We start from the raw sequence: 16747 nt of genomic DNA, 5'->3' as shown, positions 1-16747 counted from the left end.
CTTGGTAATGTACAAACAATGAATATTCACTGGAACACAATTTCCACACAGTATAATTTGTGTACAATCTAGTTTTATCAGTAAACCTTTATGTCTGTGCAAATTTAGTTGCTATTTCAATAGAAATGTGTTGCTGTAAATGACAATGGACTACCAAACAATGTGATAGTTACATTAAAAAATCTCCCTCATCATGTCCATTAAAGCTAGATGGATTGCGAAAGTCTGCTGTTCAAAAAGTGGGTCATGTTTGAGCAGCACTGCGGTATGCACCTTTACCTAACAAACAAAGTGCAACTTACAATAAAATGCTAACATTTTTAAACAAATCAAGCAAACAAACAACTGTAACCCTCAAAATATCATCATTTATCATCCATTTTGAACAAACAATGATTTCTACTGTGCTTAAACTATGCCCAAAAACTGCATTTCAGTGTGTTTACTACCACATTAACCAAAGCATATGGATGCACCAACCCCGGCATAAAGCTTGCAACTAACCTAAAATTTGCACATGGAATTTTAAAAACAACTTATAGCTTTAGCATGCATGCCTGTAACGCATGTGAATAAACATTAAGACTTTCTAATTGAATCACCCTATTACTAAAAACATAAAGCAAAACTAGCACCAAGTATGGATTATTGTGCAGATATTTGGGTTAGTCGCCTGCTCAGATCAGGACATACACACCAACCCAAGAATCATATTCCATGGTAGAATTTCTATGACAGCACCATCTCTCAAACATCAAGGAGCACTAGGAATAGGAAGAAGCCAGCCTCTACAACACCAATTTCTAGACACACTAAAAGGCCAAAGCTTTCATAAACTAAGATTGGAGCAATTCCTGGCAAAAATCAGACTAAAAATATTGAAACTCATGAAACCTTAGCCTACAAAGTTTTAATGTTTGCTACGAACCTAGACCTAGCATATCTAGATTCAGTAGCAAGAACCCTAATTTAAAACCATCACACTAAACAAAAACCCAATTTAAACCATTCAAATAACTGAAAACACAAACCTTAATATTATCTACTTATATTTAAAAATAAAATCAATTTAAAATATCAATATGAAATGTCAAATAAATATGCAATGCATCATTGTTCAGACTAATAATTCAAAATTGCAATAAAAACAATTATACATACCAACAACGCCATTATTTATTTTAATTACCAAACATTTTTCTCTCATCTATGCAAATATCCTAACATAATAAAAACAATAGTAAAATGTAATAAAACATCATAAATTCGCATCAACCAAGCAGCATTTTCCATCCAATAAAATTAATATATATATATATTAAAATGACACTTAAAATATCATTGCTGAAGTCCTTCTAAAGTCACGACCCAAACAAACAATTCCAAAAACGTACCCATATAAAATACCCCAAAAAACCCAAAAATAAAGCACACAGAAATCATACACTCAATACTGCTTAATTCATTGGGGGAACCCACCCAAAAGCCAAAAACAAATGTATAAAAACCACATTCCAGGAAAACTGAAAAAGCAAGGAAAAAGAAAGAAAACAATTTCACTTAAAAACAACCAAGCAGTTTTCCATGAAAATAAAAAACTAAGCACATCACAATGGAAACAAATCCAATATCCGAAATAATAACCTTTTTTGTCAAAATCTTATGAACTCACTCAAGTAACATTTACAACTCACATATCAAACACTTCATAGTAGAAAAACATTGGAAACATTCATACATTCAGAGAAAACACATACCTAATACAGAAAAATATAATACATTACAATACGATCTATTGCAGTATTGTTTTTTGAGGAAAGTGTTGGATTTAGGAGATGTGGGGGCCAGATTTACTACTCCCACTGCAAACTTAGCCACATTGGAAAAAGTGTTGAACTTTAGAAGAGTCAGATTTATTATTTCCAAACCAAATTTAACCACTTTGAGGAAAGTGTTGGACTTGAGGGGGATCATATTTACTAATCCGACTATGCCTCATTGGGCACATTGTTAGTCTTTGGGATAGTCAGATTTACTTTTCCAACTCCAAACTTATCCAGATTGCGAATGTGTTGGACTTCAGGGTGTCAGATTTAATATTCCAACTCCAAACCTAAACACATTGGGGAAAGTGTTGAACTTTGGAGGGTGGGTCAGAGTTACAAACCCCACTCCAAACTTCGAATCTGATTATGAGTTTGGCAGTGAAGGAGCAGGGCACCACACCACCGCCCTTCTCCCACACCGCCAAAACTCATCACCGGCTGCCCAATCACAAGTTTTCTCATTGTCTGGCTAGTGGTCCTTTGGAGTTTCAATAGCAGTGCCTATTAAAAAGACACTGAAATGGAAAAGCAAAATCCCGTTGCTGCCTGCACCGCATGGACTGTGCAGTCCATGTCATGCAGGAAAGGGGGTGCATGCAGACAGGAGGGCACACTATGTGCCCCCCCTGCATGCATCCTTAGGCCATGAGGGAGCAGGCGACTCAGGACCCCCTTAGTTTCCTCAATGCCACAGGTTTCATTTCTGGCTCTCTGCCATAAAATCTGTGGCAGTGAGAAAACTCATAATAGGTCCAGGTCAGCCTGCACAGTCCATGCTAGTCTCCACATCAGGGGAATTAACCCACCATGCTACTACCATCTTTACCCTGCTGCGGATTACTAATTAAAGGCAAGGCTCCTACAGACAAAAAATCCTCCCCATCTTCACTTTTATTTATAAGAGTAAGTGAAATCAAATGTCACCAAAAGGATATTCAAAAATGAAAATTATAGAGGGAGACAAGCCAACACCTTAGGTTTTCTGTGTTGTTGTCCTGTAATGTTTCTGACTGTTAGGTATGATATCACTTTTTTTGCTATGATTCCCTGTGAATATCGTTTTGTGTTTCTTAAAGTGAAATGTATGTGATGTTTTTGGTCATCTAGTTTTAAATGTATATATACAAGTGTACTTTTGTATATGTTTGCAGCCCTGAAGAAACCCTTGGTGTTGGGCTTAGCGTGTTGGCAGGGCCTATTTGCCTAATTAAAAAGAATTTGAATAAAGAATCTCCTTGCTTACACTGGAAGCTGTGGATTGAAATTTTTGGGACTCAAAACTGTTTAATATTTGTGATTATTGCCTCTCATGCTGTTGTTGCAGCTGCCATGCCACCTACCCGTTTATGAGCCACCATTTTGCTAAAAGTGGGGAGGAAAATAAACGTCTGGTAATATGCTGTTAAGACAGAGAATTTAACTAAATTAAAGCGCCACCACAGATTTCTGCACAGGCCGCACTCTGGGGAAGGAAGGGGTTTTAAGTGGGAATTTGAAATCAGCCCCAGTTTTGGGCACCTCCTTGCAAGCCAGTTCTCAGTTAAAGATAATAGTCTATGGCTGCAACATGGCTAACTTTGAAGCTCAGAAGTCAGCTCCTCTAAAAAAAAATAGTGTGCCAAAACCAACATGCATAGCCAGAAATGAAATCCCGCAAGTAATAGGGCCAGTACCATCAGCAGGAACAACACCCCAAGAGAATGCACAAATATATGAGCCTAGCCAATGAAAAGCAAGGATTTTCTAAGGGCACATGAAGGAACAAATGGAAAGCAGTTTGATTGGTCTAAACCCGCAGAGGTGATATAGCATGTCCAGAGGCAGCGCATGCGCGCTGCCTAGGCTCGACCTAAAAAGTAGGGGGGACTCACCTAGCTAGGCAGAATGGGGGAGGCATCACCAAGCATTACATCACAGGAAGTGGCATCGCTGTCTGTGACATCACATGAAGTGACACCATGGGAAGTGATATTGCATGTGGCATCACAGGAACTTACATCAGACCTTAAGATCTCACATATGTTTGGTAGGTTTATCATGAGTACATTTGAGCACATTACAATATTTACCAAATTAGATTTTGCATTGCGGTTGTTCCAAAATATTGACGCAACCAAAACGCAAAATCTGGGACACAACTTACACATTTCTTTCTTTAAACCCTGCCACAAAGAAATTCGCATTAAGGGGGAATTGTGGCATTAAATCTGTTCTGCTTATTTGGTTGCAATGTCTATGTTTGAAAATATTCCGTGGGGTTAAGGCACCTGCTGCAGAGATCTTTGTGTATCAGCTAAATCTCAGGGAATAATAATAATGGTAAGATAAGTCTGTAGGATAATGTATGTTCTGGGGGATCTGTGTTTTGCCTCCTCCTAGGTTTGAATCACAGTAGCATAGAAGGTTAATATGTCTCCTGCAAAGCCTATTTTGGGCCTACTTATGAGGTCGGGCTGATCACGACCAACAGCCCATCAGTGGCAGTCCGCCCGACATCTGAGGCTGCGGTCCAACCTCTGCATAATGATGTGGTTAGTCGGACACCAGCGGGCAGAGGGACTGATCGATATCTCTGACAGGAGCCTCATCGGAGCGTATTCCCTACAATGAGGGCGGTGCCCACGGAGGCCCCAACGTAGGGATTACAATGTCCCTTTTCCCTTTGCTTCTACATGGTGGATTGACTGCCATGTGAAGGCATATGGAATGGGACTTGTGGGGCCCCTAGCAAGGCCCCTGTCCCGTGTGGCCCTCCACTATGGGCCTAGGGGGCACATGTGGTGGGCTCCAAACATCTGTGCACCTTGTGGTGCCTATCTGAGCACCTGTGGTGCCCCCCCCCCCAAACATCAGTGCACCCTGTGGTGCCTGGCACAGGGTGCATGGATGTTTAGAGCTGCCCTTTCCACTGCTGCGGGTGGCCCAGGACAGCCTTAATTTCCTCAAATCCACAGGTTTCATGGCCCGCCCTCTGCCATAAAATCTGTGGCAGTGAGGAAACTCATAATAGGTCCAGGTCAGCCTGCACAGTCCATGCTAGTCTCCACATCAGGGGAATTACCCAGTGGGATACTACCATCTTTACCCTGCTGAGGATTACTCATTAAAGGCAAGGCTCCTACAGACAGAAGATCCTCCCCATCATCACTTTTATTTGGTATACACCCGTTACAACGCAACTTTTACTCCGCACTACCATTACAACGCAGGCATTACAACGCATACCATTACAACGCATTGCGCTGGGGGGCGCTCTAGGATAAGAGGTAAGTTTAATTTACTATCCAACACCTTCCCTAGGGTCCACGGGGACTGGAGTTAGAATAGTAAATTATACTTACCACTATCCAGCACCTCAAAGCGCTATGCGTTGTAATGGTATGCGTTGTAAAAACCGCGTTGTAATGGTATGCGGAGTAAAAGTATGCGTTGTAACGACATACATCCCTTTTATTTATAAGAGCAAGTGAAATCAAATGTCAACAGAAAGGATATTCAAAAATTTGATTTACAGAGGGAGACAAGCCAACACCTCACTGCATCTGGATATAGACAAGGGAGCTGGAGATGCATACTTTGAGGTACGAGCAGAAAGAGAAGGCGTGGTAGAGGCTTCTCCGATAAAGGGCTTCACACTTGCTGGCACCAAGAGTAAGGTTTGCAGAGCTGTGGTTGTCCGACATGATCTGTGAGTGGAAGAGCAATGTTATTAATTTATCATTAAACCAATTTCACAGCAGTATTGTTTGTTAATGGGTGAACAAGCGGAGATGTCACACACTGGGAAAGCGGCAAGATTTGTGGGCCCGGGTCCAAAGGCCAGAGCAATAAAGCAATACAGACCTGGGGACGAACGCATATGTGTGATATTAAATTTAGAGAAATTTAGCTTTTTATCTAAAAAAATATATATATATGTTTAGATTCTTTGTGTTGTTGTCCTGTAGTGTTTCTCACTGTTGGATATGATATCACTTTTTTGGTTATGATTCACTGTGAATATCGTTTTGTGTTTCTTAAAGTGAATCGTTTGTCCTTATATGTATGTGATGTTTTCAGTCATCTAGTTTTAAATTTGTATATACAAGTGTACTTTTGTATGTGTTTGCAGCCCTGAAGAAACCCTTGGTGTTGGGCTTAGCGTGTTGGCTGGGCCTATTTGCCTAATTAAAAATAATTTGACTAAAGAATCTCCTTGCTTACAGTGGAAGTGGTGGATTTAATTTTTTGGGACTCAAAATTCTTTAATTTTTTTTTGCCTCTTATTCTGTTGTTGCAGCTGCCATGCCACCTACCTGTTTATGAGCCACCATTTTGCTAAAAGCGGGAAGGAAAATAAACGTCTGGAAATATGCTGTTAAAACAGAGGCTTTAACTAAATTATAGCGCCACCACAGATGTCTGTACAGGCCACGCTCTGTGGCAAGAATGGGTTTTAAGTGGGAATTTGAAATCAGCACCAGTTTTGGGAATCTCCTTGCAAGCCAGTTCTCAGTTAAAGATAATAGTCTTTGGCTGCAACATGGCTGAATTTGGAGCTCAGAAGTCAGCTCATCTAAAAAAAAAATAGTGTGGCAAAACCAACATACATAGCCAGAAATAAAATCCCACAAGTAATAGGGCCAGTACCATCAGCAGGAACAAAACCCCAAGAGAATGCACAAATATATGCACTTAGCCATTGAAAAGGAAGGATTTTCTAAGGGCACATGAAGGAACAAATGGAAATCAGATTGAGTGGTCTAAACCCACGGAGGAGATACAGCATGTCGAGAGACAGCGCATGCGCGCTGCCTAGGCTCGACCCAAAAAGAAGTGGGGGGACTCACATAGTTAGGAGGAATGGGTAAGATATCACCAAACATAACATCACAGGAAGTGGCATCGCTGCCTGTGACATCACAGGAAGTGACATCATGGGAAGTGACATTTCATGCGGCATCACAGGAACTTACATCAGATCTTAAGACCTCACATATGTTAAGAAGGTTTATCATGAGTACATTTGAGCACATTACAATATTTAACAAATTAGATTTTGCATTGTGGTTGTGCCAAAATATTGACGCAACCAGAACGCAAAATCTGGGCCACAACTTACACATTTCTTTTTTTTAAACCCTGCCACGAAGAAATTGGCAGCAAGGAGAAATATGGCAATAAATCTGTTCTGCATATTTGGTTGTAATGTCTGTATTTTAAAATATTCTATGGGGTCAAGGCACCTGCTGCAGAGATCTCTGTGTATCAGCTAAATCTCAGGGAATAATAATAATGGTAGGATAAGACTGGAGGATAATGTATTTTCTGGGGAGATCTGTGTTTTGCCTCCTCCTAGGTTTAATTCAAAGTAGCATAGAAGGTTAATATGTCTCCTACAAAGCATATTTTGGGCCTAATTATGATGTCGGGCAGATCACGACCGACAGCCCATCAGTGGCAGTCCGCCCATCATCTGAGGCTGTGGTCCAACCTCTGCATAATGATGTAGTTAGTCGGACACCAGCGGGCAGAGGGACTGATCGATATCTCTGACAGGAGCCTCATTGGAGCGTATTCCCTACAATGAGGGCGGTGCCCCCGGAGGCCCCAACGTAGGGATTACAATGTCCCTTTTCCCTTTGCTTCTACATGGCAGGTTGACTGCCATATGAAGGCATAAGGAATGGAACTTTTGGGGCATCTAGCAAGGCCCCTGTCCCCTGTGGCCCTCCACTATGGGCCTAGGGGGCACATTTGGGGGGGCCCAAACATTGGTGCACCCTGTGGTGCGTAGCTGGGCACATGTGGTACCCCCCAAGCTTCTGTGCACCCTGTGGTGCCTGACACAGGTTGCACAGATGTTTGAGAGCTGCCTTTTCCACTACAGCTTGTGCTGCAGCCCTTTTCTAGGGATGCAGCACAAGCCGCAATGGAAAAGAGAAGTCTTCTGACTGCCTGCATGGCGGTCGCATTGTAGTCAGGAAGGTGGGACTGCCAACATATAGTCAGTCAGACATCTGCCCAAGGGGATGGTGGTTTGACGCTCGTCTGATCGCCATCGTAATGAGGCCCTTAATAACACGCAGATGACAGATTTTTATTTTATATAAACGAGTAAGCAGGTTACTTCTTCTAAGACAGAGAAAATGTTGCTACCTGCAGTTCATAAACTATAATCCTTCTAATATAGAAAAGTGAGATATGAAGGACATGTGGCTTCTACACCTTGTAACTCATCCTTTATATTGATGTACACACATTTCATTTATTGTCAATACATAATCTGTATGTGTGATATAAAGCGCTCTGACACCCTGCTTTGAGATGAGTAGTGCTAAAGTGCAGTAAAAGAAATAAAACTAGTGGTATTTAAATTATTTGTGTAGATACTGGGGCGATAAATACATGTGACATTCTTACAGTGTATGTATATCTCTTATATACAAGGACTGAACAAAGTCAAAAGTATTTCTCTCTTAAGTACCTGTGAAGAGATAAGATGTGAACCTTGGTTGTATCTCCATTGCACCTCGGTTTGAGGGTCCTGATAGCTCCCAGCCAGGATACTCCAACACAAAGAGGTTTTGTTATGGGTGAAGCTAGAATATGATAAGCTCCTACCCCACCTGCATGTTGCTGCTTGGAACAAAAGCAGACAAAGTGTTCTGGTGTAAGAAAAGTGCACAGGGACAAGTTCAGAATATGTCTGGGAATTCTTTGAGAAGTAGGAAATGAGCGTGGCACTCTACTGAAAGCTCTGCAGCTATACTCTGAAAACAGTGGGTAGGCAGCGTCTACTCTCACCTCGAGCCCTGCAGCTGCTGATCTGTCCCATGAACCCTGAAGCCAATGGTCTAATTATCTGCACGCATCGAGTCAGGCAAAAAGATAAGAATAGTGCAGCAAGTACAGTGGCACCGGGCAAAGGCTGTGAGAAATGCTGTGGACATTGATTATGAGGTTTTTTTTTATAACGCATCATCACAGGTTGAGGACTTTTCACATATTACTGTATTGCATCGAGCCGATTGCTTCTTTGCTACAGCACTGCGTTGCGTGCAGCTGACAAGATCCCAGCCCAACACACATTTTGCAGGTGCTGCTGAAGAACTAGTTGAGGAGCAAGAGGGAGTTATAACCATGTATACCGGAATTATGCTGCATGGGGAGGGGGTAAATTACGCAGAAGGGTGACTAAATTGTGCTGCAAGAAAAGGCAAATGATGCTTCATAATGCAGCACATTTTTCGATAGTACAGCTTTATTATTTTGACATTTTTAGAAATGGGAACACTCAAGGGCAAATACTTGACCTCATTAGTACCAGTTTAAAAACCAAATAGAGAAACAAGCAACTTAAAGATGAATCAACCTTTAGTAGGGGCCTTCCACTGCGCAGAACAGCATTTTGATTGTTTTAAGTAACTTCGGATCCCTTTGGGCTAGCAACATTTTTCTTGTTACAATGTGTAAATTGCGCAGCAGATGGTGGATTATGTGGCAAATGCGGCAAATTCAGAACAACGTGGAAAACATCATGGCCGCAGAATTGCCTAATTCCCGTGCAGTGATTATTACAACACTCGTACTGAAACACTCGCACTCCTGAACGCCAATGTCTACTCTCGAACTTTCGTTTTCTCATTTCTCAATTTCGCCTTCCCTTCGTCTCTAGTCTAAAATGGTGAAAGACATTGTGTCACTGAACGTTTTGTTACAGTGACCTTCGAGGCATTACCAGATAATGCCAAAATAATTAAAGTCTTTCTTGCATTTAACTTGGGCTGTGAAGTCTAAGCCCCCCCACCTGCAGGTGTAAGGGCGGCATCCACAGCTATCAAAACCCAATTAGTGGTGTGAGATAGACGGCCACAAAGGAGGCATGAGCCGGGTTACTCGGGGCTTCCAGCAGCTATGTGACAACAAACAGGGCCCCCTGGCCAAACATTCCTCTGCACTTCGCCAACACGGCTGCAGAATGAAGCGACGAGCCGGACACCTCTACTCACGCCCATTCTCTTCCAAAATGGAAGAGTGGTTAGGGGGTACCTTTCCAGAGAGGGCTGGGCTGTATTTCTATATTTTACAACACGGGTTAAAATTAGAGACAAGGAAATGTATGTCACTCACTGAACAATCAAGAAATGGAAAATTTACAAAAAGTGCAAAACACGATTCCAAGGTCTCTCCGAAACTATCCCTCAACATTTCTTTTACGTATTCCGTATCCTAATGCATCTTTTTTTTTTACCAGTATCATCAACAATTTCGAAGTTTCGAGCATTCAGATAAATAAAATATATTTACATAAGCACATCTTCTCACCACAGCTGATTATCGTTCTCAATAAAAAGCACTGTCCAGTGCAACCACTGAACAAGGCGAATTTCCTAATTTTACAAAGATTACGACATTTTTGACCCCCACATTAATGTTCAATTCCACGTTTAATTCCGATATTTCTCTTTTTTTAAAATACACCTTGAAAAACTCGGGACCTATGTTGAGGCACATTAAAAAAATAAAAGCCATGTCTTTTCCTTTAAAGCATTTAATTATTCTCGACGGACAGAAGAAAGAGCATACAATAACAAAATCCAATAATGCAATAATGTGCCAGGGTAAAGTGCAAAAGTCTGGTCCCCTACTATTCTGCATAAAATCATGACGCGTGTATTGCAATACCAACATTTAATTTCACTTTCTTATTCAATATTTCTGGAAAAAAAAACATTCCAGAAAACTCTTCTAGAAATCAAGGAGCCCAAACAAAGAATCATGGAAATTCGGCAGAACTCATTTTTTTGCGGCACGTACTCAATAATCTAATTCAGGCAAAAGAAACACAGCTAACAAGGATACTCCCTAATTGTGCAAGCGTTAAATGCAGTTTAATTTAGAAACATTCTTTTGCAAGGGTTGTGCATAGCCACACTTTTAGTCAAGTCTATATTATAAATGGCAATTTTCTCAAAAATATATATTTTTGAGTACTTTCCGTCCACGTTATTTACAAACCATTGCGTGTCGTTCCTGAATGAAATAAAAGCTAGTGTTTCCATCTGTATTATTAAGGGATATATTCTAAAGGTAGCATCGTGCATATCACATGAAGGCCGTTAATTTCCTTTATGTTCAGAACTGCCCAGGAGCTCAGTCATGAAGGAAATATAAACAATGGCTAGGCGCAGGGTATCGATCCGGGACAGTCGCTTCTCGTAGGCAAAAGTGGGCACCTTTTTCCGGAGCTGATCGAAGGCCTCGTTGAGGTTGAACATTCGCTTCCTCTCGCGGACATTGGCGGCCTGGCGCTGAGCGTGGGTGATGACGCGCTTCCTTTTGGGTCTCCTCAGAGTGTTGGGGGACTGCGCCTCCTCGTCATCCGTATCTTCCTCACTTCTGCTCAGTGAGTGCGTCTCCACATTGACTCCAGCGCCAAAGGAGTCCAAACCATACACTCGGTTGCAGAAGTCTAGTCTCCTGATCTGATTGGCTGCTCTTGTGTTTGAGTCGCTGTGATGAGCGCCCACTGGCAGCTCGGCCAATTTACCGTCACTCATAAAGCCCAGGACAGTGGAGTCAATAAAACTGTCCTGATATTCCATGGTCTGGGACAGGCCCTTGGTCAGTTTTTCCATCTTCTACTTCCTCAAGTCGTCTGGTCCTGTAACTGGCCTCTCACCTGCAGAAGCTCTTCTGAGACCATCATTGCGGTTATTAAGGATGCTGCATTAATATTTATATCCTTGCGTGATAACAGGATTAGATACACAGCACGGAAAGGCAATAACAGTTTCTTTCCTAACGCTGATGCGAGGTGACAGCCGCACCTCAGGACACGTGAAGCTTCCGACGCAGAAGGTATCCCAGCATTTTAATCCTATCCAAGCGAGTATGGAAAGTTCCTTCTTGGCAGTGCCTCCCAGATCCCACCAACGGACTGCTTTGTAGCTTGAAACGTACCCACAGCCTGGTGCTCTGCCCTTCCACAAAGTATTCGAGATGCGAACTTTCAGTCCTCACGGAGCTGTTTTGCTGAGGTCTCGGGATCCTGGAAGCGCTGCTTGCCACGGATGTCAGACAAGTGCATGTCTGCGTTTAATGATCTGCTGGAGAGGGGACCCGCCTGTAAGGGGTCACTGCAACTGTTTACCCCGTATCCCAGTGCAGTGGGAGCTGAATGGCAGGACTTCCATTAGCCTAAGCAAGCAGCGCGGGCAGCCCCGATATTGCACTCTCCATAGTAACTGCTACAATCAGCTTTCGGCTGCAAGTAAGTTCAAACATCCACCCAGCAGAGCAGGGACACTTTAGCGTTTCTTGCACTGAGCGGGCCTGGGGAGGTTCTTGTCTGTTTATGTTCAATCACTAAAGCTGCCGAAAACGAACTCACTGCTCGCTTCATTCTCGAATCAACTGTATTATTGTTCCAGGAACAAATAAATGAGAGACATTTTACTTTAACTTTTTGGCGACCATCCACGAAAATACTACAGCGGTGGTACGCTATAACGAAGATGGTAGCCTAACCAACTCTTGGGCTGTCAAAAGAGGGGTCCGGCAGGGGTGCATCTTCGCCCCCCTGTTGTTTACACTCTATATTAACAAATCAGGGGACGCCCTGACTTTCTGCTGTAATGACATCCCAAGAGCTGGAACAAAAATGATCCCTGCACTCCTGTACGCTGAGGACGCGGTTTTGGTGTCAAGAACTGCGCGGGGGCTGCAAACGCTTTTAAATTGTTTTATTGATTTTATGGAGTCCCTGGACTTGATTCCTAATTTTAAAAAGTCATCCTCTCTATGTCCATTGGTTCAGGAAAGGCAAGGAAGGCCAATTTCTATTGCAAGGATATGGAACTAATAAGTCCCTGCCTTCCTGTATTTGGGGGTTCTTTTTGATGATCGGCATTCGTGGTCCACGCAACGCTTGCATAAAAATAATACATTAGCTAGAGCATCGGGGGCTATTTTAAACTTTGCAAAAATAATTGGCTCTAAGCCACTCCCGGCCCTCATGAAGATTTATAATGCCCAGTGTCTCCCGATGGTGACCTATGGGAGCGATATCTGAGGATATATAGACACTAGAGAAATTCAAGCGGTCAAAAATATTTTTTCCCGTAGATTGCTGTCGGTTCCGGCCTCTACCCCATTTTTTAATATACATGAGGACCTAGGAGCTGGTTTTATATCTGATCAGATCGCAGTCGCCCCACTATTGTGTTGGTTAAGAATTTGGGCTCAACCTGTGCCAAATCTTAATCAACTCATTATCCAAGACTCTATTTCACTAGACAAGGGGTTAGACATACCATGGCTCCGCTATATTAAGAGCCAGATGGAAATCCATGGATGTCCTGACTTGTTTTTGAGACCCAGAGCTCTGGGTAAGCCAGCCATTAGAGGTTTTAAGCAGCAGTCCTTAGACAGATCTAGCCTAACAAGGGAGGAAAGGGAATTGGTAAAACCTACTGTGAGAAGTTTTGTCACATTGAGTCTAGGTAGACAGTTGCAACCATATTTATCTTATATAAACAAGCCTTATCATCTATTTTTCTTAATAAGAATTAAGCATAACATGGTTCCCTGGCATTTCCAAAAGTTTTTTTTAAAGAAGGGTCATTAAGTCTCTGTCAATGTGACAACTTCTCTGAACAGAATACTCTCCATCTGATATTCTTCTGTGCTTATTATGACTCCCTACGTAGGAAATATATTATGCCCCTCCTAAAAGGTCATAACTTTGAACAAGTAAGGCCAGCGCTGGCATATCTGCAAATGCTGGCGTCACCAGTGGTATGCTTTGGGGTCGCAAGTTATATAGTAGGAGCAGGAATAGACTATCACTGAACCATAGTGTGGACTCTGTTTCTTAACTATGTTACTTATTTACTATTTTTATCTTAACCTCATTTGATAATGGTTAAGTTTTGATCTGGCCAACTTTTATCTTAGATATTTATTTAACTCCCAGGACTGATTCATTCTGGTTGGAGTACTTAATTCTGGTTTGTCCTACCAGGGACTGTTTGGGGGCTCGACTTTGTTATATGATGTCTTAATGGAACTTCAAGGAGGGCATCATAACTTGATTGAGTCATTTTAATGTATTCATGTGCTGTGCTTATAAGGCAGAAAGCAAACGTCTTTCTTATGTTACGGATTCAGTAATGGTGCAAACACACTGTCAACAAATATGTACTCACACTGAAGTGGAGTCCTTAGTATATGTAGGATGAAATACAGAAGGATGCTTAAAAATGTTGTCTAGTCACCCTGTTTTTCTGCATAAAACAAGAAAAACAATTCATTAAAATACATATAAAAGACAATTCATATCAATGCAACAGATTATAACAATGCATACGTGTTATAACTCAGACATAGAGAAGCTCTACCCAAAAAGCTTTTTGCATTCACTGTTCCAGAATGTGTACAAGTATTTGACAAGGGGTTAGGTCAAACTATTATACTGTCTCTTTTATGGGGGTCATGAGAAGAAGTAGGATAAATTAGTGGGGTAGAGCTTCTCTATGTATGAGTTATAACACCTATGGATTGTTATAATCTGTTGCATTGATATGAATTGTCTTTTAAATGTATTTTAATGAATTGTTTTTCTTGTTTTATGCAGAAAGATGTGTATCTTTCATTTGTAACTTTTGTTGAATAAATATAAATGAACATTCTAATTTGAAAGTATGATTTTATTAGTTTGACTACTGTATTGATATTTTTATTTCAAAGTTACGGGAATTGTGTTTTTTCTTTGGTTTAGCACCCTATTTCCCCTGACTTTCTTAAGGGGTCCCTCTCTCTTTTTCTATAGAGTAGTCAACCTATTTGCCATTGGTGACTAACGTGTTTTCAGGCCTCTCTCCGCTTCTAATACCAATTTGGGTAGGCTTCAATGAAGGTAATAAGGCATAAGTAAACGTTGAAGAGAAAAAGCTTTCTTGTTGTGCTAAATACTATCAGGGGCTGCAATCGTCTAACACCTCCCACTGCCTAGAATCACTTAGCTTTTCGCAGTCCCCTTCTTAAACCAACCGTGCTGCTGGGTTTCTGGCAGAAAAGAAATTTGGGAGTTTGTTTTTGAAAAAGAAAAAAATATTAATAATTTGGTGTACGGTATCAAAACCAACAACGGTAGTACTCTAAACTTTTAGTACATTGAATGAAACTGCTGTGATGGTGGTTCCTTTCAATCTACAGGGAAAACCTCTGAGCCATCAGTCATCTCTAAATACAGCAGGCGGAGTACCCTTGAGATGGCTAGAAGTAATGTCCTCCACCATCCTAATGACACTACCCTGTCTACTAAACTCTAAATCAGGCACTTGGAGCCTGAATTAGATCTCGGCGGACGGGTTACTCTGTCACATGGGTGACTGATATCCCGTCCGCCAAAATATAAATCCCATAGGATATAATGAAATTTATATTTCGGCGGGCAGGATATGCGTCACTGATGTGATCAAGTAACCCATCTGCCGAGACCTAAATAAGGCTTTAAGCCTTGTAGTTTAGTCAGACCGTTAAAACTGATTCGGGTGCAAACAGGAGCCAAGTCTATGTACTCAGATAGTGTTGCCATCCAAAATATGTATTATTGCTAAATTATTGGTATTTTTTATACTTCTCACTTTTTGGAGTTAAAAGCTAAAATTTAGCATATTTATTTTATGGGATGTATAAATTTTCTGTAAATCTTTACCTATCATTCTAATTGCTTGCCAACTCTGTAAACAGCAGCTTTAATATTAGCATAACATCTTTTATTGCTTAAATAGCTAAATAGCACACCTCTGATATTTTGTTATTCTCCCTCTAAGTACAGGAGGAACTTGCTCTATAGACTTGACCCTTTTTCTCAGTTGTTTTCTATCCAACCCTTTCTTTCACTTCTTATATTTCCCATGAATTATCTTTCCCTTTCAGACTCACTGGGCCTTGTCTTACTGGGCACATTTCACAGTTTTTTGTGTAACTTTCTTCTCACTTAGGTGCGACTTACTCCTGAATTTCTGACAGAAAGAGACAGCTTCTTCATAAATAAAAGCGTTGTGAGCTGGATATTATTTTTCCTCTCTCTTCTCTAATTATCCTTCTCTAAATGTCTTGTATGCCCATGTGGCCTGACCAAACAATAACAATTAACTGTTTTTTGTTCGCAGAGAAGATTCTGGTACTTCCTAGAGCTCTTTGGAAAATTAAAATAGGCAGATTACTTGTGCTTTCAGAGTAAAATAATGATAGCCACTTTTAAGCTTGCTTTAAATCTTTGGAATGGCCATATCTTTTCTGAATACATATGAGATCTCGGTTTGATTCTCACTAATTAGAATTGTAGTTGAATCAAAGGATCCCTTGGCGGACAAATTGATTATTATCAATCAATTCACACAAATAGCCCATGTATTAGAACTCTTCTGCATGATACAATAAAAAAGTTTCTAAAAGAACAGTAATACTATAAATGATTTATAAAAATCACACTATTATAAAATGCGGAGGAGGCTCGATACCCGTTGCCAGCGATCTACTTCACGGGGAGTATCCAAAAGGATACGCCCCGAGAAGTAGATCGCTGGCAACGGGTATCACGCCTTCTCCACATTTTCCGACATATTGGCCAATGCGAAGCACAGGAAAACCACGTGGATAACGGTCAAGACTGGGGGGACGTTTCCGTTTTCTTCGGCTACTTGAATTACAAATAGAAATGAAGGCTCGAACTGGTGACAAATCGACTGCTGACACAGTTCAAAGAAATATAAAACAAATTAAGAGGCGCAGGATGGGGACAGAATAACAGTAGTCAGAACCAGTTCGTGAATAATTGAGTAGAAAGACTGAAGAAAGCCGGTAAAAGGGGACGTGTCCATGAGAAATGAATAACATGCTATAAGGTATAAAGTAAAGTGGCAACCAAT

At 41.2% G+C, this 16747-nt stretch overlaps 1 protein-coding gene across 1 annotated transcript; it reads right to left on the bottom strand.

Annotated features, from left to right (window-relative positions):
• Positions 1–10927: 10927 nt before the first annotated feature.
• FERD3L (Fer3 like bHLH transcription factor) lies at positions 10928–11437 on the bottom strand. Its single transcript, XM_086939996.1, has one exon. It carries the CDS (start codon positions 11411–11413, stop codon positions 10928–10930), a length of 486 nt encoding a protein of 161 aa, XP_086796122.1. The 5' UTR covers positions 11414–11437.
• Positions 11438–16747: the final 5310 nt, after the last annotated feature.

Source organism: Lissotriton vulgaris, chromosome 10, assembly GCF_964263255.1.
Source record: "Lissotriton vulgaris chromosome 10, aLisVul1.2, whole genome shotgun sequence".
In the NCBI taxonomy this organism is placed as follows: domain Eukaryota; kingdom Metazoa; phylum Chordata; class Amphibia; order Caudata; family Salamandridae; genus Lissotriton; species Lissotriton vulgaris.
Note: the sequence above shows the minus strand (reverse complement) of the source record. Positions and strands in the feature narration are given on the sequence as shown.

Bases quoted from the DNA above. Each gene is read 5' to 3' on its own strand.
- FERD3L (XM_086939996.1), bottom strand. From the start codon at position 11,413: ATGGAATATCAGGACAGTTTTATTGACTCCACTGTCCTGGGCTTTATG.